The 23,867-nt window shown below is 39.0% G+C and overlaps 2 protein-coding genes across 4 annotated transcripts in view; both read right to left on the reverse strand.

Annotated features, from left to right (window-relative positions):
* Nucleotides 1-1,156: 1,156 nt before the first annotated feature.
* Nucleotides 1,157-10,039, reverse strand: LOC140304823 (uncharacterized). The gene is made up of 5 exons (XM_072383601.1): nt 9,869-10,039; nt 9,004-9,489; nt 6,054-6,218; nt 3,824-3,948; nt 1,157-3,288 (listed from the first exon to the last, which is right to left on the reverse strand). Exons 2-5 carry the CDS (start codon nt 9,439-9,441, stop codon nt 1,236-1,238), a joined length of 2,781 nt encoding a protein of 926 aa, XP_072239702.1. The 5' UTR covers nt 9,442-9,489; nt 9,869-10,039; the 3' UTR covers nt 1,157-1,235.
* A 220-nt stretch (nt 10,040-10,259) lies between these two features.
* Nucleotides 10,260-23,867, reverse strand: part of myom2a (myomesin 2a) — a 34,590-nt gene continuing 20,982 nt past the window's right edge. For all 3 annotated transcript variants that reach the window (XM_072383603.1, XM_072383602.1, XM_072383604.1), the window contains 18 exons: nt 22,725-22,903; nt 22,507-22,621; nt 20,237-20,396; nt 18,330-18,436; nt 18,184-18,228; nt 17,960-18,096; nt 16,245-16,389; nt 15,974-16,033; nt 15,697-15,764; nt 15,506-15,619; nt 14,629-14,716; nt 14,492-14,530; nt 13,900-14,005; nt 13,198-13,361; nt 12,761-12,797; nt 12,656-12,678; nt 12,195-12,250; nt 10,260-11,698 (listed from right to left, as the gene is read on the reverse strand). In XM_072383603.1, the coding sequence (XP_072239704.1) occupies nt 11,165-11,698; nt 12,195-12,250; nt 12,656-12,678; nt 12,761-12,797; nt 13,198-13,361; nt 13,900-14,005; nt 14,492-14,530; nt 14,629-14,716; nt 15,506-15,619; nt 15,697-15,764; nt 15,974-16,033; nt 16,245-16,389; nt 17,960-18,096; nt 18,184-18,228; nt 18,330-18,436; nt 20,237-20,396; nt 22,507-22,621; nt 22,725-22,903 (2,177 nt within the window). In that variant the 3' untranslated portion in view covers nt 10,260-11,164. The remainder of the gene's footprint in view (nt 11,699-12,194; nt 12,251-12,655; nt 12,679-12,760; nt 12,798-13,197; nt 13,362-13,899; nt 14,006-14,491; nt 14,531-14,628; nt 14,717-15,505; nt 15,620-15,696; nt 15,765-15,973; nt 16,034-16,244; nt 16,390-17,959; nt 18,097-18,183; nt 18,229-18,329; nt 18,437-20,236; nt 20,397-22,506; nt 22,622-22,724; nt 22,904-23,867) is intronic.

The following is a 23,867-nucleotide window of genomic DNA, read 5'->3' on the forward strand; positions in this document are numbered from 1 at the left end:
AATCCTTGTTCTTGTTGCTCAACAGAGTTTATGACTTTCCAGGTGTTGACCTGCATCTAAACATCTAAAGGTCCAGAAGCTTTTGAACACGTCTCATTTCAAATATCGCCAAACACGTAATTCAATTGCTCTCAGGCTTTTGCTGTATGTTGCTGTCAAATCTGCTGTCACAGCACCACAATGGAGTCTACTTTGATTTTGCTACTGTTACTACCTGCAATATAAAATCATATTTTAATGCTGAACTTTAGCATTTCCCTCCAAAAGCAATGCTCTTACTCTGGAAAATAGAATCTAGAATTAATATTTTTTTTAACAATTTTCCTTCAAAGTAGGACCAATGAAAGTTGAAGACTTAGTGACATCTGTACAATCATTACAAGGTCATATGAAATTTATGTAACTGCCTCGTAAAAAGTCATATCACGGCTATATCTTTGTAACATCTGTACATTCCCAGTTCAAATCAGTGAAAATGATATATGCATATGTGTATTTATATATATGTATATCTTTATCTCTCTATATATATTTACATATATATACATATATAGGTATATATGCATATATATATATAGATATATATAGAGCGAGAGAGAGAGATAGATATATATGTATTTATATACATTTCTGTGGCTCAGTTCTCCTATTTAGAATTAGCAAATAGCAAGTAAAATTGCAAATGTATGATTGAACTTTTGCTATCAATTTTAGCTGACATTACTGAAACAGGAAGAAATAAAGTAAATCAACAGGACACCCAGTGTATCAGTGTTAGTTTTTGGACCAAGGTCTCTAGCACAACTAGTCTCTAGTTTAAACACAATATTGTTAGAAGATGATCTCTGTTGTGTTTGATGTTTTGTTTTGGGTTTCTTAAGAAGGAGAGTTAAGAATGTCCACACTTAATGTCTAGCTAAACTTCCAAAGAGAACACTGACATGCATTATAAGTCATGCACTGTTGTTTAATACTGTCATATTACAAATATTTTCATGTTAACCCTGTTTCCTGGTACTTAACAGCTCAGATTAATACTGCCAATAGCTAAACATCAAATCCTGTGATTTGGCAGTAGTGGTAAATATCCTCCTGGTTAAATCTTTGCCACATTAAACAACATCAAATATAAATGTAGAGGTATAAACATAGTCTTTGTATGGGAGCCAAAGTTAACAGTAAAATGACTAAAGACTAACTTTGCTTTCAGTCCTGAGTAAAAAGGCATTCTTCTCCTATTTGTTTTTGCTGATAAGATTTCCTACTCGCTGCATGAGTCGGCCCAGTTTGTTGTCAGATGTACCTTGCGTTTGATACACTGGAAAGGCACTATTCCGTCTGTTCACTGAGGAGCTTCTGTCTTTCTGTGAGATATTTTCAGAACTGAGCAAATACTCATATCGACTATAGACTTTCTCTCTCTCGGGTTGAGAAATTGCAGCTACTTCATTGTCCAGAGTGCTTCTCGAGACTCGGTCCTGTTCTTCTGCAAGATTCATCTTTCTTTTGCTTAAACGCTGAGGAGATAGTCTAGAAAATGGAGATTTATGCTTTTCTGCCTCTGATGGCTCACCAAGAGAGTTCTGTGACCTGGGGATTCCTGGTGATTGGCCTTTCTTAGTTGTTCGCTCTGCAGCAGATGCCTCTGAATGGTCTGTCCTGAGTGCCTGGTTTGATCCCGACGGGTGTTGTGACCTAAATGAGGCCCTTCTTTGGAGTGACTTCTCCTCTTTTTTGGAGGCTTTCTTTTCATCAGCCATAATCACTTTTGTTCTTGTGGAATTCTTCCCCCAAAGTTCTGGTGCCTCCTGCTGTGCTTTTTTTTCTGTATGACCACTCTGGTCCTCCATTGAAGGTTGACGTCCTGTGGATGCACTTAAAATCTTTGGAGCAGTTGATTTCCTTCCTTCTTTTAGAGGAGGGGAGCCTATACTGCTATGTTGAGAAACATGACTTACTCTGGCTTGACCTTGATACTCTGCAGGTAAGTTCTCTCTAAGAGCAGCTTTTTTTTCTTTGCAAATTTTTTCATTTTCGTCTGTGATTGCTGGGTCCAAACTATTTCTGTTAGTGTTTGACAGCTCTTTTTCTTCAGGGATCTCTGTCAAAGACTCCATCACTCTTGAATGCTGGATACAGAGACTGTTTGGTTGCAAATGAGAACTTTTGAGCATTGCATCAGTCAATTTCATATCAAAATCAGCATCTGATATCCACCTAGAAAAAGTTGTCTCGTGCCAGTTGAATGCCTGCGTTGTCTTTTGAGCCGCAGCTGTTTTGATATTGTTGTGAGAGACAGAGCGGGGGTCATTAGTGAGACTTTGCTCTCTCGTACCTCTATCCTTCTTGCACTCTCTGTCATCCATGTTGCCTCTATTTTGTGTATTTGGCACCAATTCAGCCATACTCTGTCTTATGTCAAGACCTTTCATTGAAGACGTACATTTCTGTCTTTCTCCAGTTGAGTGCCCATACCTTAAGGACTCTTGACTTTGCCTGAGATTGGCATACTCCTGCAAACTAAGCCTCTTTTGCCTCATATCTTCCATTCTGGACTTTATGTCCCATGACTTGCTGTGAATCAGCTGTGACTGGAGCTCACTTAAACCTGTGTGACTGCTATGTGGAGATATTACAGGGGATATTGCATCATATGATGCCCCGAGAAGCATGTCATTTTCATGAAGGTATGTGTCAATCTTCCACTTGTGCAGGGATGTTTCAGAGTTGAACGGTATCAGATTATGGTCAGCTCCATAGCGGGTCTGGTGCCCAAGGTACTGCTGGGACAACCTGTTTGTCTGAAGCAGATTTCTGCCACCTCTCAGCTTGGCTTCAGTCCTCTCAGGAGAAATATTTATTCCAAAGTCTTTGGTTTCCATCCTCAGTCCAGACGTGGAGTTTAACTTCTGCAGCTCTCCACCATAGCTGTGCCCTCTTACCAAGGTTCCTATGTCAGTATAGTGGGACTGATGCAGCCTCTCTTGTACGCTCAAGCCCCTAGTCAGCATGGCGGCATTATTAAATCTGTCGTTCTGAGTGCTCTTCATGACGTGCATGACTCTAGATCTCCTGTGAATTTGATTAAGAGAAAGCTGGCTGGTGTTGGGGTTCTGCAGAGCCATGGGGTCTCTAAGGTATGGTACAGATGGCCTCTCCTTGAACAAGACTGCAGGAACTATTGAAAGAGCATACAGCCTTCTGAATTCTTCGTCATATAAAGAAACCAGCTGACCCGTGACAACCAGGACCATACTCAGGTTGATCTTCTCAAATGACCATGTGTAGCTTCAAACAGACAAGTGAGAAACAGTCATTAGATACCAACATAGATGAGAATCATGAATGCATTTTAGATGCTGCTATGATGAACCCATGCAGATCTTTGTTGTCTATATTTTTATGTACTTCATCCATTAGTCAGCCATAAGTGATAGTTAGGAGTCATACATATTTCCATTACCTTCCAGTCTAAAATTCACAGACACCCATGTATGTTTTTTCACATCTCATTTTTAGATCATGTATATTTGAATGTATCTTTATAAAGTAAATAAATGTTTTAAATCTAAATTGTTGTATTATGTGTTGAATGCAGACATGTACACAGATCAATTTCTTGATCAGCTCCGACAAGTTTAATATATTTTATTCAAGCTAGAAGAGCTACAACATCCTGCCCTGAAATAACCAGTTTCTCATAAGTCATAATATGATTGAGGAAGCCAAGGTATTGAGTGTGACAGGTGACTGGATAAGTTGAGTCATGGACTCTATTTATTGTTTGGTAGGACATATGTGTCCTAAAATAAAAATGACTCACCTGTATGTTCCATACAAAACTGTCCGGCAGTCCACCAAAATGAACTTCTGCTCCAAACCTCCATGAAACCTCTTCCCGGACTGACACTGATACTCCTGCCCCTGAACTGTCCGAACTCGAAGGTTCTTTGGGATAAAACCAGCACAAAGGTCACCAAGTTAATGCCGAACAATAAATCCATACATTCAGTGGTTTGGCCTACTTTCTCCTGGGCTCACCCTCTACAGGAGAAAGTCATCTGAGCTAACTATTAGCACATACTTAAAATGCACAGAACTGTTAAGAAGTTACAACCGGCATTAACAATCAGTATAATCCTCTATGCAGATTTTCAGGCAAATTCTGTCAGATACATCTTTGATCATGTCATCAGCTTTTTAAAAGAAAAACACTATTCAACTGGAATGTGACTTTGCCTGTTTTAAAACCAGTATGAGCAGGAAATGTTACAGCTGCATTACACAGAAATACTGGCTGTGTTAAGTTTGGTCTAACTGCTCTGGTAACTGATACTAGCTGCCGAGTCACTAGAAAAAGGCAATATTATTTGATTTCAGAATCAAGTTTCCAGATACAGTTGCAGTAAGTAAACAGTCAGTTACACATGCAACATTAAAACTGTGGAAAGTTTTAATGTTGAAAAATATCAGGCTGTAGTTTTGACAGTGACCTGTAACCTGTCAATCAGTTGGAGTATAGAAGTCACTATTAATCATTTCTTAGGGTATTTTGGCAAGTATTCCAATAGGTCTCAGAGAAATATAAACCATTAAATGGATTGTCATGTAATCTTACATGGACCAAAACTAACACACCTGACACAATTTAAAATGTAACAGCTGGAGACATGATCTTAAAAAATGTAAAGGATTAAAATAGAATTGAAGTTTTTATAGATGCATTGATCAAATGCAATAGATCAATTAATACTAGATACTCCTTCCTTTTCTATGCTGTTGGCATATAAAACATCTTTCATACAAGATAAATAACACATTTTCATATACAATATAAATGTGTTCAATGAAATTCATTCTTCTTAACTCGTTATGTCTCAGCCAAATAATTACTGTGTGAAATCAGAAAAGCAGAGCAGCATTTTTTCTATTTCCATTTTATTCTAGCTTCACATAAACACAGAAAAGTGCACATAAACTTTGTCAAACTCTGCATGACACATCACATGGATACACACGTTGAACATTTTTCTGAAGTGGATGTTTTGATGTCACTGCCTGCTCAGTTCTTTGCACTGAGATCACAGAGCCGTAAATGTATTTATTCACTATCCACTGTCCTATGGCTGCTGCCCTTGTTTCACATGTTAATGACATGTTGAAACACAGGAGGGAAGTGCTGGCAAATACCTGTGTTTTTATGTTTCAGTCAGGGTGTGGAACAAATGTTTCACTTAATCCATTAAAAGCTGCTTCCAACAGAAGAAAGGTCATGTCAGAGACAAAGCTTCCACTGAAACACTGGTGGAAACTGTAGAGAATTTTTTTTCTTTCTTTTTAAAACAGATCACATCATGTCTGAAAAGTTATGTTGGACATTGTCTGTGCTTGTATGAGGTACATTTGAACTTTGAGTAAGAAATATTCTGTTTTATTGTGCATCATGCATAGTGCGAACATAGTGCCCCCTCTATGCCTTCTTGTGTTAACATACTAATGTATCTACTGTGCATGGAAACAGGAAAACTCCCCTGCTGTAACCATGTGACGAAAAGCACAGACAATGTGGTGTAGAAGCTAATAGGTGCTGCAGATGCAAATCTGTTACCAAAATAACACTGTGTTTTAGTTTGCAAGTGTTGACAACAATTACCAGAGTGAAGCTTTCCACTTGGAAATGTGTGATCTTTTTTAATCCAAATAGCTTTCAGTGTTTACAGATATTCTCAGTAATGAGTGTAACACATTAATGGATGGGCTTTGCTGCTTCCGTTGAATGCCAATAATCATTCAAAAAGGGCTAAATGATTATTTTTTGTATATTTCTATTTAAAAAAATCATAGTTTCAGAAACTTATTTGATATCTCATATGGTTTCTGAATAGAATGGTTTATTATTGTCTTCTAAATCAATGTTGATGTACATTGTGTGTTCTCAGCATGTTATCGTTAATTTGTGTCTCAAAGCCATACAAATTGTGATATCACCCCAGAATTCAGCAAGCTAATAAAACATGGACACTACATACTTTCAGTTTGATGTGGTTTCTCACCTTGATGTCATGGATGTTAATGCCCACACTGTGTGACATGTTGAGGAAGCTGCTGACTTGGGTATCATCCAGAAGGATGTAGACCCCCACTCCCCTCAGTGCTGCATTGATGATTTCCTTGAAAATGTCAGCATCAGTGAAGATGTCCATTGCGATGGCAATAACCTACAGATATATTACACATGTTTACATACTTTGAATTCACATTAAAAAAAGATCTAGTCATTCAGTCCCATAGACATGCAAGGAGTTAGAGTTACAACTTTTAAAAGGTAAATTGCAGTGACAGAAGTTATTCCAAATGAATGAATCTTAACTTAAGTAAAAATAATTCTGTTGTTGAGAAAGCAATTTTTTTTCTTAAAATTTTAACTTTTGGGTTTTTTCGTTTTGACTCGCCTTTATGTCCTGCAATAAATCTTAATGAAGTAACTTTTCAGTATCAAAGATTTATCATATGTTGCATCAGTTTTATGTTGTGTAAATTATATGAGAAGTGGAAAAAAAAGAAAAAAAAACACCTGATAACAACAGGTTTTATGAAACAGGTACAGTTGGGTCAGATAATGATCAGACCCAGCTGTACCTGTTTCAGTTACAACTGTCACAACTACATCACCACAAGCAGCATGGTACATGTATGATTTAAGCAGTGCATATCAAGCAGCTGTGTGTATTTATGTCAGTCACTATCAGATGGTGGATCTGTGGAGTGACGGTCCAGTACCCGAGCACACAGATGAAGACACGCACTTTCTGTTCCTCTGGGATTGGTTTCAGCTCAGCATGTGGTCCTGAAAATCCAGCACCCTCAAGCTGAGACATGTTGGCTGAATAAGGTCATGCATCTGAAGTGAAACCTGCCTTCATGCTAACTTTTCCAACAACAAGTAGTTTGATGGTGTAAAATGATCTTTTCGTTGCTGTGCAGCTTAGCAGAGAGAGTCTGATATTTGAATACTAAGTTGTATATCATTCATGCTGGGACTAGACTTTTCATGATTTGTTCTCTTTAAAGGATTAACTAATTATTTGCCTCAGGTGCTTAGTTTCTCCTGTCAGCTTTTCTGCCAGCTGCAATTTTAGTAGCTTTTGGATACATGTCTCATTATTTTACCCGACAATATATTCACACAATTCCAGCTGAAAGTTTTTCTGATGTTTTTTTCAAAGAACTGTACTTTTCTACAGAGAAACTTTAGATGTTCCACCTGAAATCTAATAGAGTCCCTCATTTGAAATTTTAGTGTTCCAGCCCCTAATGCTTCTACTACCATTGGAACCACTACGTACTTCAGCTTCCACATCTGCTGCAACTCTCCTTTGCCATCTGTTACTTCTTGATCTTCCAAAGTGCTGCCCTGCTGTTATAGTCAGTTGTGATTAAAACATCACTGCTGTCTACCACTGTAACTGTTTGATTGGCCAGCAGCTGCTTGTCTGTCTGGATCTCTTCTGTTCTTTGGGACTTGGAGACTTCTAACCTGTACTCAGAACAGATGTTCTTGTACACTGACCAAGGTGTTGGGCATCTCAGTATTGTTGTCCTAGCCCACATCTTAAGTATCGCTTGTCAATTAGATACCCAGGAACTTATGCCACACAAGTTTCAATCCTCATCATCTTTCCTCTCTTTGGTCCAAGTAGCCACACTTATTCAGACTGAATGACACCCTGATATCTTGCATGTAAATCTTAGTAAAGTGATTTATGCAGAACATCAGTGGGAACAGCGGAATCACCTCGACACATCTTGTATTTGTTACCAACTTGTGCACTACCAATTCTTGGAATTGTTTCTTGGTATTTGTTATTGATAACCAAGAAAACTGTACTGTAGCTGTCTGAAGATAATTTATTGCAAAGATGTTCCAGTCTTGTGGACTTGAGCACAGTGACAACACTAAACCTACAAGAGTGACATCAGCTCTTTGTTCATCAAGTTAAAGACAAATGACTAGTGAGTCAGTAAGACTGAGTAAAAAAGGCCCGTGCTGCTCAATAGAACATGAGGGTGTGTTCTTCTAACATGTGCAAACTAAAATGTGTCTGCTTTGAGTATCCTAGGTATTAACATAAAAGCTTACAAGGATTGAGGTGTGTCAGTCCAAACCTTCTGCTTGTTCTATAAAAGGTTTTATTGGTTCTGACTAAATAACTGAACAAATATTGAACTGTACAGAACAAGCACAGGTTTACATACAGAGAAGTCACAGACTGATTTAATCAAGTCTTGTATTTGGTGTCGTTCAAAGCTTTTAACATTTCAAACTACAGTCAACTATAAAATTACTGGTTGCCTGCAAGACTGACACCAAGAAAAGTACAGCCAAGTCATTATCCTCATCACCAAGTACCGGTACAGCATTTAAAAAGCAGGTTAGGGCTTGTTATTCAAAAATCAAGAAATTAGAGATATCTACAGCTATGTTAGAACCGATGAGGGTTGGGTTCTTTATATCCAGTAGAGAAATTTGGTGATGTATCACTTGCAACCAAAACAGTCACTGTAGTCCCTGCTTTTTAAATCCTATTGTTGTACATAGAGTAACTCAGACAGCAGCTTCATGCAAGTGTATTTATGATTTGTGGTATTTCATAGAGAAAAACTAAGTTTGGTAGTTACAGCAACTGACTGCTCTTGAATGCTAGAACTGGTGTAGTCAGTAGGTGGCAAAAAGTTTAACTCTTTGTGCGTTAATGTATACTTTAGTCAAGCCCTCCAGTCCGCAGGTTTTTAGAGAAATATGTAGGGTCGTGCATTTTTCTCTGTGCAAACCGTTTTGTGTGTTTCAGCTATTGATAAATTGTTATTATTGTTCAACTTATTGGTATGCAGTCTTACATTTTGTTGTATCAGAGACCGACAGAAGACATAATAATTCAACTAATGGATAAACTCTTTCTGACTTCACTCTTTTAAATATGACAGACAGTATTCAGAGCTCACCTGACGCGCCTCCTGGATCTGTTTCCGCACCACCTCTTTAATGCTCGGCGTGCTTTGTCTGGGTGGGTGAAACAGCAGGCTGATGCTGGTGTCCGTGTTTTCCAGCGCAACCTCAGGCCATCCCAGATCTAGGTCTGGCACATCCTCATCAGACTCTGTTGGGAAGTAGGTAGAAGGGCTGACCTCTTCTGTGCTCTCTGTGCCTTTTGAATCATCCTCCACAACCGGTAATTCTGCATTTTTCAGGATAAAGAGGATCTCCTCCTCTGACAGAAAGTAGCTGATCTGCTCAGCATGGAGAAACTCCTCGTAGGCCTCTTTTCCTCCACAGAGCAGGGCGTAAATGGCCAGACGATAGGATTCTTTATAATGTGGCTGAATGTAGGCCACAGGGTTGTCTTCGCCAAATGATGACAGGCCAGACAGCTTGGACTCCATGAATGCCAGATCTCCTCTGAAACTGCATGCAACAGTCTTCCTCTTTATCTTTGGTGCGAAATGTGATAAGACTATTACAGAGTTCATTGAGTTCCAACATCTTTTAAAACACCTTGAAAAAGGCCTTGAATTGTGCATGAATGTATAACATTTCACCTATATACATGATTAACTCCTTGTTTGCACTGGCCTTTGATTGAAGAAATTAACTTTTGGATGCTCAGACGAGAAATACTTCTACAACAAAGCAATACATATGTCACAGAGGAAGCAAAAGCTCGTCTATATATGGATTACAAAAAAAAAGGATGAAAACCATTGTGCCATGCCTAACATGGTAAACAATGAGGCATGCGTCACTTCTACAGTTACGTTGAGACTGTCACAACCTGAAGAAATATTAGTTAAAAAAAAGTTAAACACTCACTTCATTATTGGCAAAAACAATCCTGGCTTTCCTGTGCAATCCTGAACCTTAAACGTGGTTATAAAAGAAGAAAATGAAGCCCCTTTGTTAGAGTTAGTGCCTAACATGATCCAGTGGCATTAAAGCTGCCGATCTGAATACACTGTGCAAACAAATAGCCTGCTGTACCTGCCCTATTTGCTCCACTGACAGATACTGCAACAAGCTCCACCCACTTCAGATCACCTGGGTTTCAAGAACAGGTTTGTCTATCCAGATTTCACGCAGACAATTTGAGCCCAGATACAACACACGTGCACATTTTACTTTAGGTTGCCGTGATACGCCTGGCATAAGTAATTAAGATGAGGAGAGAAAAGCAGAGGAGATTTCTCAGAAAAACAAAAGGAGGAGGTTGATAAGGAAACTTTATTGCCATCACAAAGTGCTGGAGGGAAAAACACAACAAGCCACAGACACAGACCTCTCTGGCATAAAGACACAGACAGGAAGTGAATATTTTTATTCACAGCCTCAATAACTGGTTTTATTATGATGTCAAAACAACGAGATCTACCTGGGAGAGAAACAAAGCTGGTACGAAGGGAGAAAAATCCAGTTCAGTTCAGTCCAGTAGTTCTGGTTTATTACAACTTGTGTCATATTCCTATAGTTTCGCAGATTATCTTTATCAACATTTTTCATATGACTACTCTTACCAACTTTAGTGCTTTACAGAGGCAGACACAATGATAGATAGGATCCAGAAAAGCACTTTTGTTGGAGTGAAACTCAAAATTGAGCACTTCTCAAATGCACAAGAAGCACTGAACACAAAACTACAGAAAGCATGGTAGACCAAAGATTAAATAGGGACTGAGTCTGGGATTAGCAGTGAGTGATGGTCCAAAGAGAGAGCTCTGCTTCTACCACACCACCAATTAAACCATGTATATAAGACCCAAATTGTAATAAACCATAATATGCTTTGACAGCCATAGTAAAGTAAGTAAGTAAAGTACAGGCATTCCACTTATACTGCACAGTGGAAGGTTCAGCTTTTAAAACATTAAACATTAATCTATCTTGACTTTTATTTTTTCAGTGTTTTCAGTTCCCACTTGAGTTAAAAGTCAAACAGTGAAATGTTGAATGTCATTTATTCAATTAAAAGTTGATGTCAAGAAAATACAGCACTTTAGAGAGCGGGACATTAACAATGTCACAACTAAAGAAACAGCTCGTGGTTTTACACTCATGCTATGGATCAAAGTTGCTAACAGTACACGTTTCCCTCTCCGACATCAACACTACCTCTTACTTCCTGGGTGGGGTTGGAGACTTCATGAATCTGGGTGGAGTTGGAGACTTGACACTGCGAGATGGAGTTGGAGACTTTGGAGTTGGGGTTGGAGACTTTGGAGTTGGGGTTGGAGACTTGGGGACTGGGGTGGAGGCAGGAGTGGGGCTCTTCATGGACTGCACTGGGGTTTGGGCCTTAGATGGGGTAGGGGTGGGGGTTTTGGAGGGAGGAGCTGGGGATTTTGGCGGCACAGGCGTGACTGCAGGCGCAGCAGCTTTGGGCTGTCCCAGTTTGGGCTCAGGGATCTTCTCTCCGTGCTTGTAGACGCTGACAGTGATCTCAACAAACTCACCACCGTACTTGTTCCGTACATTGATGCTGTACTTGCCGGAGTCTTCGGGAGTAACTTTGTTGATGACGAGACTGGCGAACTTGCCACCATCAAACGTAACTTTGGTGTGCTCAGTGGAGGAGACTTCTTGCTCATTCTTGAACCAGGTGACCTCGGGGGTTGGCTCACCCCACACTGTGCAAGTCAGACTCAGGGACTGGAGAGGAAGGAGAATCAGCTCAAGTCACAGTTTATCCAGATAACACATTAAACGCTGCCACATAAACAAACTGAAAGGTGAGTTCACATTAACATGTGACTTCATGAGACATCTAAATTTATACCAGAGATACGTGTTCTGTTAAAATTGCCAACCAGGGAAGTGTGCGTTTGCACATTACCTAATTTAAAATGAGAAAATATCTATTTGGTATAAGCTGTTTCAACTCTTTCCTGACAAAACAGCTGCAGGCAGTTTCAGCTGGGGCTAATTTTAGTTTTTTTGTTTCATTGAGATAAAGACCAAGTCTCAGCCTGAAGCTCCTCCTTTTGTTTGTTTTTCAGCACCTGTTCCAAAGGAATGCTGCCCGGGCTGTATAGCTCTAACCTGGGACCTTCTTACTACAAGGCTGATGTAATGATGCAAACGAAGTACTAAATACAAATTGTCACAGCATGAGTATTGTTAAAAGCAGAGATTGAGAAATTCTCACCTTCTCTTCCATAATAGTAACCACATCAGGTAGACCACCAACCACTCTGCCACGGTCTGAAAAGAGAGAAGCCAAATTGTTCACATAACTCTTAAGATTTAAACACACTGATGACACACAATTTGAGAGCCATTCTGTCCACCTGTTCCAGTTTAGACAAGGTTCAAGTGTTCAGAAGGAAAATGAAAAAGAATGAAAAGCTGTAACTATGTTCTTTGAGACACAACACTGATTTCTACTTTGCCTTGAAAGAAAATAACTTGCCTGCAGGACTTGTGTGAAAATGTTCAGAATGCTTAAAGAGAAGTTAAGAATACTTAAGAGTTTCTATTTCTATAATATCTTTTATCTGACAACAGCACAAAAATTAAGGATAGTTCAATTTCCTTCAAGTCTAAAGGAATGAATACACAGTTGTAATCGTTCACTAGCAGAGTCTACTTAACAACAGATCTACTTACTCTTCTCAGCAAATGCAGCGGCCCTAGAAGACAAAAAATACTCAGTATAATTTGAACACAATTTAAAGGTACATGTTCACAAGCTGCTGGTTTATCAAAACTTACTTAAGTCTTAAGTACTCTTCATAGGCATCGGTGTATGCTGCAAAAAAGGGCGAGGAGTGAAAGTTAAGAAAAACAGATAATGAAGACAAATATAATGCAGAATCAAGGCTGGATGTTCATATAATTTCTTTTGTATTTATTTCTTCATTGACTATTTTGATTACAATACAGAATATCATGATGCTGTCAATGTTTATGTGCAAAGACATATCTTTTGCCATATTCAAATGTTATTAGAGTTATATTAATATCTACATTATACATCATTACATAAACAACATAAAGCCTTCATATTTCTTGTCTCTCTCACATTAATGTTCTTATCAGCAGCCAGGCAGCTGGACTATAGACAATAATACAACTCTCTAGAAAAGAATAAAAAACCCCACTGAACTGAAATTCAACACACAAATATAGATGTAGAGGAACATTGTTACCTTGTCCAGAGAGGTCAAATGTCCGGGTGTGGGTTGTAACGCCGTCTGAGATCTCGATGGAATAATGACCCTTTTCTTTATCGGATGGATCACAGATCTGCATCCATGCCATCTCTGCGGTTCCACCAATCCTCATCTTCTCAGAGGAGGCAATCTTACTTTCCCTGCAGGTTTATACCACAAATCATCAATCAAATATTCTGCAATTTGGGTTAAAGTGCACCATTACCAAGACAAAAAAAAAAAACTAGAAAAATAATGTGCAACGAGACGTCATTGTATTGGTGTCTGAATACAGAAGAGCTTTAATCAGCTCTCGCATTGCTGGTTTGCTTTTACCAGGTGACTTAAGTAAAATCAGCTCTTAAACAAAAACCTCTCATGAAGTGTAACATCACAAACAATCGTAGTTTGAGTTTTTTTTTGGAACTAAGGTATTCTAATATATCAGTCACTCCGTTGAAAATGCTGAAGATTCACAAACAAACTTAAACTATCATCAAGTTGTGTGCAAATGTTGCTTAATCATGATTTGTGTACGGAAGTATGACATGACCTTCATCAACTGAGTCCCACCAACAAACATACAGTATAACAAAGTGTTCCAATTTTAGCAACCAACTGCTCCCAGTAAGAAGCTGACAAATGTCATATACTTCTATATCTACTGATCTGCTTGGTGCAGTAAAAAAAAAACTGTACTTGTGCTTCCATACGGTCTTCAACTCCTCTGTGTAGTAGCTCATGTAGCACTGCAGCCTAATACCCTCGGGAGTACACTGCATCACCAGATCAGAGGCAGACGCACCTGATAGGTAACACACACACGAAGACGTATGTTTAGAAACAAAAAAATGAAAATAAAGATGTTCTGACAGCCACATCTCTCAGTCAATCAGAGTATTTAGAGAGGTTATGGGTCTTTCAAATGAGCCCATTTTCCCGAATACAGCATATAAGTGAATTCATGTTACCAGGGAAATGTGTATCTAGTCTTTTGATTAATCAAGTCTGTAGTTTAGTCAGTGTCAAACTGAACTCAACTTTGAGTGTTTTTGCACTCATGTTGCTGGAAGTAACTGTAGCGTTGCTGCCTGTTACTGTCTACAGAATTTTGTTTTTGATTTTCTGGCTTTTTCTTCTTTTTGGTGTAAAAGAAGTAAAGTCCTTTCAGTTATATTTGTATTGCTGATATGGTGGTGGTGGACAAGCTTTATATGCTTTATGAACACAGTCTGAATGGCAAATAAAGACAAAGTTTGAGATGACTCAGAAGTCAGCTGATTCAACCTACCAGCAATACGAGCAATGCCATTGATGATGTCATCAAACACTGCAAGTCAAAGAGAAAAAAACAATTAAACAGTAAATTTCAGGAAATTAATTAACGCCAAGCGATACAGTTGACTTCATGTAAACAGTGGCATGTACCTTGGCCAGAAATGTCAAACACAGATGTGTCCTTTCCTCTGTCATCACTTAGCACAGCCTTGTAAACACCCTGATCTTTTCTGGAGAACTAAGGAGACACATGATTACTTTAGCAACGGGTAAAACTAGTACATTTCTTTACATAAGTTTAAGATAGAAATCAACTTAATTACAGTGTAGCTGTAAAACAGAAGTTTTATTCTACTTTTCCAACTGTCGCACCACAGAACACGTACAAGCTGAGCTAAGACCAGCTCCCGTTAGTTTGACCTGGCCATTTAAGCAGTAATGTCCAAGTGAGTAAAAAAAACACGGCTGACTGAAGTATGTCAGATGCCACAAGACTATGTGTACTGTACTTTTTTGTGTACTGCTGTCTCTTTTTTTCCTGGTCAAAGCCCAGGGTGGGACAGTAGATCATGCTCACAGCGCATCAGCTGAGTGTATTCACCCAGGAGCAATTTGACCCCCTACCACAGGACTGTGTTAATCTGGCTTGGGAAGCTTTGACCTTGTATTATCTTTTACAAACATGTTTACATACATTCATAAAATCTGGTTTTGGTTAGACAAACACAATCTTTTTTTTATCATTGAAATGTACTCTATGTTTCAAATCATCTGTCAGTTTAAGACATTGCATTACTTCATTTACTATCTATTATCTATATGATTAATTGATTTTAGTATAAATATTATTGAGTGTGACAACACTGCCTGACTTGGATGCACAGAGCTGCTAAAACACTTAGCATTGGACCATCCGTCATTACTGATTATATACAATTTTCAGCAATTTGGATGTAATACAAATTCATTTTATCTCAATGTTTGATCATTTCCATGGAATTTGATTTTCTATGGTGGATATTTGTACCATAGGCAGAGGAAGAGCACAGGCCCCAGACATAACATTGGGGGGAGCCTCTGGAACAATCTCGTCATCCTCTTTGTACCAGTGGAAAGCCGTCTCCTTCTTCACATTGGCCACCTGGCAAACAAACAGGACTGAATCATTTCACTCGAACAAACAAAGAAACAAAGCAAAGTGACATATTGTTTTGTTACCTTGCAGGCAAGCATAACAGTACAATCCTCAGTGACAGTGAAGTAGAGATACTCAGAGAAATGTGGACCTGCAATGATGACAAGAATTAGAAAAATCAACCCATTAAAACCTGTCAAAGAGAAGAATCAGTAATGGTAATTTAAATAATACCGCATTCATTCTTCCTGCAGTGCTGCACAAACCTCTACATTCATAATTGTAAATACAAAATATTTCACTATTTGATATTCATTCATTAATGTGCTTGAGTGTTATTGGGTCACTGAGCATAGGTACCCTGCTTCCTAATGTGCTCTTTCCTCTGAAACTCTGCCTCCTTCAGAGCAGCTTTGAACACTGAAACAGAAAAACACAGCAGTCCCTTAGAAATCCTCTAAAAGTTGAAATGCCTCAGTTGTGTTTCTGTTATAAAAACACAAATTATCATTTGACCATGAACGTAAAAAAACACGTGAAACATGTGAAATTGGTCATAATTAAAATCAGTTACTAAGATAATCACATATTCATCAGTTGACTGTTATGTGAAGGTTAGACATAGTCGTACCATCTCCCACCAGGACCAGGGAGCTCTGGGTTTTGGCCTTGCCGTCATTGATCTGGACGGTGTACGTGCCCTCACTGGCTCTGGTGAAATGATCCACCGTCATCTGGATGACTCCTGAAGCCACATCGTGGCTGATCTTCTGACCCTGAGAGAAAAATAAGGACAAAATTGACATTCAGGATGAGTCTCAGGTGTTTATACCTTTTTTTTATTACTGTCTGCCACTGTTTTAAAAGTTCTATTAACAAGTACTGCATTTACAGTATTCATGCAACTAGAGTTGTAAAACATTAGACCTCCAATCAGTTTTCTTTTCTTCCACTAAACTAACTTATAGTCTTACTCACACATTCAACTGACAATATTGACTTAAAGAGCACCATCTACATGTTTTGCTTTTCTCTACCGACTGAAGGCTAATCAAATTTTTCAATGGTTGAACTGTCCAGTTTACAAGCATCATTGATAGACATTTAAATCAACAGTATTAGAAAACATCATATACAATACCTAATTCAAAATTAGTCAAGTAGCTCAAAATCTTTTCTTTTTAAAAAAAATATATATTTACAATGATTGTATATTAGAACAGTAATAATAATTGAATGAATATGAAAATAGATACATTTGAAAAAAAACATCAAAGTCAGCAGTCACTGTTAAAAAGCCTTATGGCTGTGGAGACAAAGGACCTCCTGAACCTCTCAGTCCTGGAGCGCAGTGAGATGAGTCTCTCCCTGCAGCTGCTCCTCTGACCTGCCAGGATGCTGTGGAGAGGATGTTTAGTATTCTCCAAAACAGAATATAATTTCCACTTCATCCGCTGCTCCACCACAGCATTGAGAGGGTCTAGTCTTCTGCCTACCACAGAACTGGCCTTTTTCACCAGTTTTCACCCAGCAGACATCAGCATAGAACAGTGCACTCTCACTGATAGTGATCACTACTTCTATGTTGGCAGACCACTCCAGTTTATTATCCAGCACCACCCCCAGGTATTTGCAGGTCTGAACAGTCTCTATCTCCCCTCCATCAATGCGGACTGACTGGTATGGAGTTTTATATCTCCTGAAGTCCACCACCAGCTCTTTGGTTTTGGTAGTGTTCAGGAGCAGACGGTTCTTTTTGGTCCAGTCATTGAAGGACTCCACAAGGTCCCTGTACTCCTTCTGCTGTCCACTGCGCACACATGCTGCAGATATATATATGTACATGTATTTTTGTGTAGTCTATGTTATTTTATGTATAGATACATACAGAAAACAATATATGGCAATAAGGTATTTCATATTTTAAACTATTGTTTACATTTGTAGGTTTTGTGGGTGGGAGAACAAATGACAAAAAAAGCTAATTCAAAGACATAAAGTGGACCATGTTTATGTTCCTATTTAGGTGTCATGTGATCATGTTAAGTCAATTTAAGTTAAGAAAACTGAAGGATTTAAGTGACAGTACAGGTGACTGCAGAACAGAGATGATGCGTCTGTGTGTGTGACAATGAAAACAACAGTAACTGTATCAGATTAAGTTTTCTGGTTCATCTGAAAGCTGAGAACTAAACACAAAGAGACAGACAACAGGAAGTAGAGCATACCACAGTCCAGAAGAGAATCATTTGTCTCTCCATAACAGTGAGCCATATCATTGTCATTATGGATGAAGAAAATACAAGAGCTTCCACAACTCAGTCAGTAATTATGTTGACATTATACCTCCCCACTGGTGACTTCTTTATCGTTAACAATGAACCTGTAGGACACGGATGGGGACAGTTTGACAGCCTGCAGCCAGAAACGCACGTGGCCTTTCTCCAAAACCTCATAGTTCAAACCATGTTTCAGAGGAACGACTGCATAGATACAAGGACACACAAAGATTAGATTATGTTGAATTGAACAATGATACCAGAGGTGTGATGTTAAGGGACGACACTCACTTGGATGTCTGATGGCATAGCTGAGCTCAAGCATGGTGTTCAAAGCTGCAGAACAGATCCAATGAAAAAACATATGAGCAACAAATACATCACAACAACATTCAAGGAACAGACACATAAGACTAAGTGTGAACATCATGACTTACCATCCTCAGTCAGAGTGTGGCTGGCAGAGACTCCATCTGTGTCTGTGACAACCACAGAATATCTGCCCAAATCTTCCTTATCAGGGCTGGTGAAAGTAAGTCTGGAGCTGTGAAACAAACACAGAAACCCACCACAACCATTGAATGCCAAAAGTCAAGACAGCATAGAACTTAACAAAAAGAATTTAACTGTGAAAGCTCTTCATAAAGACAATGAAGTTCTCATTGAATGTTCTAAATAAACGAGACTTCTTTTCTCACGGTTGTATTATATTTTTGTTAGGCGAACATAGCAGATCATACAGAACGCACAGTTATAGCCACAACGACAGCATTCCGTCTTCAAACATCGATGTTGCTGCATAAAAACTGAATCGCAAAATGTATGGTAGGTGTTTCACATACTTCTTCAACTCAGGAGACACACTTGCCACAGATTCTAAGTGTGCACCCAGGATTAGAGCCGCTCATTTAGTTATGTGTTTGCAGATCATCATAATTTCATAATGCTATCCTTTTTTCATTTTTTTTTCAAGTTTTTGGTTACAAAACATGTGCAGGATCGATACAATAAATACCAAAGTATAGTTATCCTCCATCTTGGAGGGAGGCGTCTCTATCTCAGGGTATAATTGAAGCTTTTAAGTATTATTGGTATCAGCTGCTCCTTCAGTGATTTATACCATCCATCCATCCATTTTCTATACCGTCAATCTGTCGGTCGGGTTGTGGGTGGTCTGGAGCCTATCCCAGCAGTCGTGATTTATATTATTATCCCGAAAATCCGCGCGTCCCTGGACACTTCCAAGAGGAGATCGCCTTATCAATTTCTTCAGCTGATATTATTCTTTTATCAATTTTTCATTTTGCAATTTCCCAGGCAGGGCAGGTCCAACTGACAAAGGAACTCTTCTATTTTAGCGGGATCAAATGGTGTGGGTTGGGTCTACAGGGTCTCATAAAATTTTTACTTTATATATAACTGTTTTAGTGGCAGGATCTCTAATCTTGTTGACTGTATTTTCTGATTGCTGTTTTTGCAGCCTCCAGGCTAGCAGCTTGGATGCTTTGGAGCCTGCCTCATAGTATCTCTGTTTTGTAAACCTGAGATTTTTCTCTACTTCATCACAGCAAATCTGGTCTATTTCTTGTTTGAGTGGTCTCATCTGTATGAATAAATGTGGGTCTTTACTCTTACTATGTTGTTGTTCCAGTTCTGTTAGCTGTTTCTGCAGGTTTAAGAGTTTCTGGGTTTTCGTTTTTTTAATGAATGCAGATTCTGATGTAATTTTCCCACACAGGACTGCTTTTGCTGCATCCCACAGCATCACTGGATTCACATTTCCATCATAATTATAATCCAAATATCTTTATTTTCTCTTCAAACGTAGGGCTATTTAACATGCTTACATTTAATCGTTGTCATTTTGGATCTAGTATCTAGATGTAGTTTTAGGTGGACACTAGAGTGATCTGATATATCTGTCACATTCCTTTAGCCTGTGCCTCTCTGAGTTATGCACAAACAGATAGTCAATTCTGGAATATGCATTGTGATGGTTTGAGTAGAACGTAAACTGTCTATCTTGATGGTGGAAATCCCTACAAACATCCATCAGACCTAGATGTTGAATTCTTCTTTTGATCCATCTTTCAGTGGGAGTGATTTTCCTTTTTCGATATAATCTTATCCTTTAAGATATCTTAAATATTATAATTAGAACATTATTGTTATTGCCAAAAAAATGTCCCTGCAGAGCTCCTTAGAAATTATTTTCTTAATATTTAGACAAACAACCTGAAAAGACAGTGCCCCTAGCTGGGGTGTGGCTTTGTAATTAAAGAGGAACCCCCCCCAAAAAAGGTTTTGCCTGAAGTCTTATTGGTGTGTATACAAGCAAACTTACGTTCTGCCCTTTGTTGTCATGGCGACCCTGGGGCAGTCACCAATGGGTTTGTAGTTCTTCGACCACACAAACTTGGATGTATCAGAGATCTCGCAAGCTTCCAAAGACAGGAAGATGTCACCGGTCTCCTCGTCCACACCAGCCACTATTTCCTTGGTGCCTGTGAGCAAGAATAACATGCAAACGCCTTACTGAGAGGTAACAGAAATAAACTTACTGTATGTCTTCAGGTTATAGTTTGGGTCACAGTCAGAGTGCATGAGCCGAGACATAATTTGTGTGGTTTTCCATTATGGGAAACGAGCAGTGCTGGACTTTTAACACAATTCACTGAAACCAATACTAAGAATGGTATGATGTGCTATAAAAAAGGCTTCTGTGCATGACAATAATTCACCAGTAATTGAGGGTATAAACTACTCAAGATATTCCCTTAAAATGAGACTTCTTGCAGGAGCAAAGTGTTTTGCGTCTGTACCTGTTTTCAAAGACATTTCAAACAGTACACATTAGGGAAGCTGGTTCTTTGGTGACTGCAGTGCAGTTCAGCTATGAGTTTAAGTGTTACTAGTGGGCTGTTTAGAACAACGACAGAAGTTCATACCCTCTAGAAATTTTCAGTACATTAGAAATTTTCACAACTGAAGCTTAAGTTTGTACAGAAATGGAACAATATTGTCGAAAACAGATAGAAGTGCATTAGTCCCACTTTATTGGATACTATTAGTGAGAAATGGCTTCAATATTCAACCCCCAGTCCACTCTACATTCATGCCTGTGGTTTTGTTGGTATTCAAACCAGATAATGTAACAGAATTTATATCTTGTATTAGTAGTGACGGACAGGTAAAGCTTTTTGAGGCAGTGAAGTTTTCAGCCACTTGTGTTGAGCAGTGGTTCATGTTCAGAGGCTTTTAATCCTCAGTAGGGCTCCCTGCTGATCAAAGGAGCTTTACAAGCACAAATGCTTGTAAATGCTATTTTCATTTTTCTTTTTTCATTTCCTTTTGTTTTAGTTCTGATTTTGTCCCAAGTTATTGCTGTTCTATTCAAATTGTCATTCAGGACTCCTGTCTTTGCTTCTATTAAGGGAAGAGACAAAGTAAATAATGATTCTGTAAGTGACCAGCAGGGGGTTCTATCTGGTTTGATTCTATGTTTACCTGATGCTCCGGAAACTGTATAGGAGTTATGAGTGTCGTCACACGCTTCATTCTCTGTCTCACACACACGCCAAACTTTACCGGTGTTGCCGGAGTTGGGGAAATCAAAGGAATAAAGGACATGGTATGCAACTTAAATATGTTTGATTGCGACATTGTTCTGATGCGAATGGGTGTAAATGCAACTTTGACTGTGGTGTTTGTTTAGCCACTGCCAGAAGAGATGTGTGTGGAGCTGATACGTGTTGGATCAAAGTGTTTACGCCCTTGGCAGGTGAAGTGAGGTAAATGTGTGTTAGTTTGTATGGGTTGATGGCTACAATGAATTGTTTTCATGAATGAAATGTTGATAAACTGTATGAATATGGACGAGGAGTGGGATTGTGTATTGCGTTTATTGTGTAGTATGTTTTAATATAGGTAATTATGTAATTTAATCTTTTCGTGTGTTTTAGTTTCACAGTGAGTGCCAAAGATGAAATAAAAGGTTGTGCACCAGTCGAGCTCCAGCCTATGTGTCATAAATGCAGAGGGATTGTAACAGATTCTACTATTTTTGTGTCAGTGCACGCAAGTCATATCAAAATAACTGCTTGTACACTTGGACATGAACTGCAACTACAAGCAAACCAACTAAGAAAATAAAAACATAAAAAGCTAAGTTATCTCCTCTTAAGCCATTTGGAGACTATCTTGCTTTAGGATCAAAGTGTCAACCCCATGATTTCTGTGGACAGCCACACACATACCAACCTTGTCAGCGACATTAATACCTGTTCATTTCTGGAGCATAATTTGTTGCAACAATGTAACAGCCAATCACAGCAGGGTGTCTCTCTTATTGATCCACTCGGATATTGCCCAGTCACCACTGACTGAAGTTCGCAACAGTTTATTTATTTCCAACTTCAAACAAACTTGTTGTGTTTCTCTTAAAAGAAAACTATTGATCTTGCAATTCATTTTTAAGTAGAAAATGACATATTCTCTTTAATATATAATCAAAAACTCCAGGATAAACATTTGGTGTTCTCCAGACAAAACCCACTCACACAATAGCACAGTTGGTGTTTTGTCAGTGTGAAGGACGTGTTTGCTTCTTGTTACCTGGAAGAGCCTTAGCACAGACTGGCTCTGACAGCTGAGAAGGTTTTCCAACACCGTTTGCATTGACAGCACGGACTCTGAACACATAGCTTTCACCCTCCTTTAGCCCAGTCACCTACAGCAACCCATGGAAATATCCTTACATTTAGAATGACATTTGAATGGACAAAGGTTTGATCATTATTAAATAATCATACATAACAAATCATGTCTCCTACCTGCAGGTAACGGTGGCTCACAGCTTCCTGATTCAGAGTAACAAACTCAGATGAGCCCTTCTTGGCCATGTCCACCAAGTATCCAGTGACAGCACTTGCTCCAGTATAAACTGGAGCCTTCCACAGGATGACCAGAGAGTTACCTCTGACCTCACTGAAGCTCAGGTCAAAGGCTGGGCCTTGAATTAAAAAACATATACATATATTGTCAGGACCAAAGAGAAGAGGGCGATAGTTTCAGCTTTAGTTTGACCTCCTGATTCTAACATTTTTTTAAATCTCAGTTTCATTTAAGGCAAAAAATTAAATGGAACATATTATATTACTTTTCACCGCATAAATGTAAATCTCAGAGGTATCAAGAATGTGTAATTGAGCTCAAAAGATCCAACGGATTGTTCACTGTCCATGTATGGAATGCCGTCTGTCTGAAGCCCTCATCCAGTTGAACTGTTTCAGTGTCTGTGGCTTCATGGGCTCATTTATGCTCAACGCATACAGACGGAGCGCTCTGTCTGTACTTCTGGAAAATAGAAAATACACTCAATATATCTGCACGTGCGTAGCACTTGATTTGTGTGCGCGTACTTCTTGATTTGTGCGTGTGTAAACCTGTTTGTTTGTAGCTTTGTGTACTTGTATGTGTAAAACACGATTTATAAACCGTGAATAACTTGCACAAAGTTACGGACTAAACGATAATTACGAATTCAAAAAGCCTCCTACACACACAAATCACCTGATAAACGCGCAAAAAGCTACGTTTACCCATAGATCAGCACGAGGGGGTTTGAGACGCTTTTCACGCCTCCAGAAGCAGTGGTATGCACACACAGATATGTTGGGTCTATTGTCTCTCCGCAGTTCTCTGCGTTCCTTTTATTGCATATTTTGGTAAATTTTCAGAGACCGTAGCAAGCGGAGCAGTACCGTGGGAAATCGTGGGGCAGTATATTGCTCACATGCTAGCATCAAAAGGGACAAACTAGAAGAAGACAAAAAAACAGAAATGGCAGAACTTTTTGAAGAGGCTGTGCGAATGTGTACAGAATTCAGAACTCCATGACATTACCTCCCCTGGACATAGGGACAGAAAACAGAGAGTAATCTGAAAGAGCAGTTGGGAGGAGATTGGATGTGAAT

This window comes from Leuresthes tenuis, unplaced genomic scaffold, assembly GCF_036924035.1.
Source record: "Leuresthes tenuis unplaced genomic scaffold, fLeuTen1.0.hap1 SCAF_4, whole genome shotgun sequence".
NCBI classification, from domain to species: Eukaryota; Metazoa; Chordata; class Actinopteri; order Atheriniformes; family Atherinopsidae; genus Leuresthes; species Leuresthes tenuis.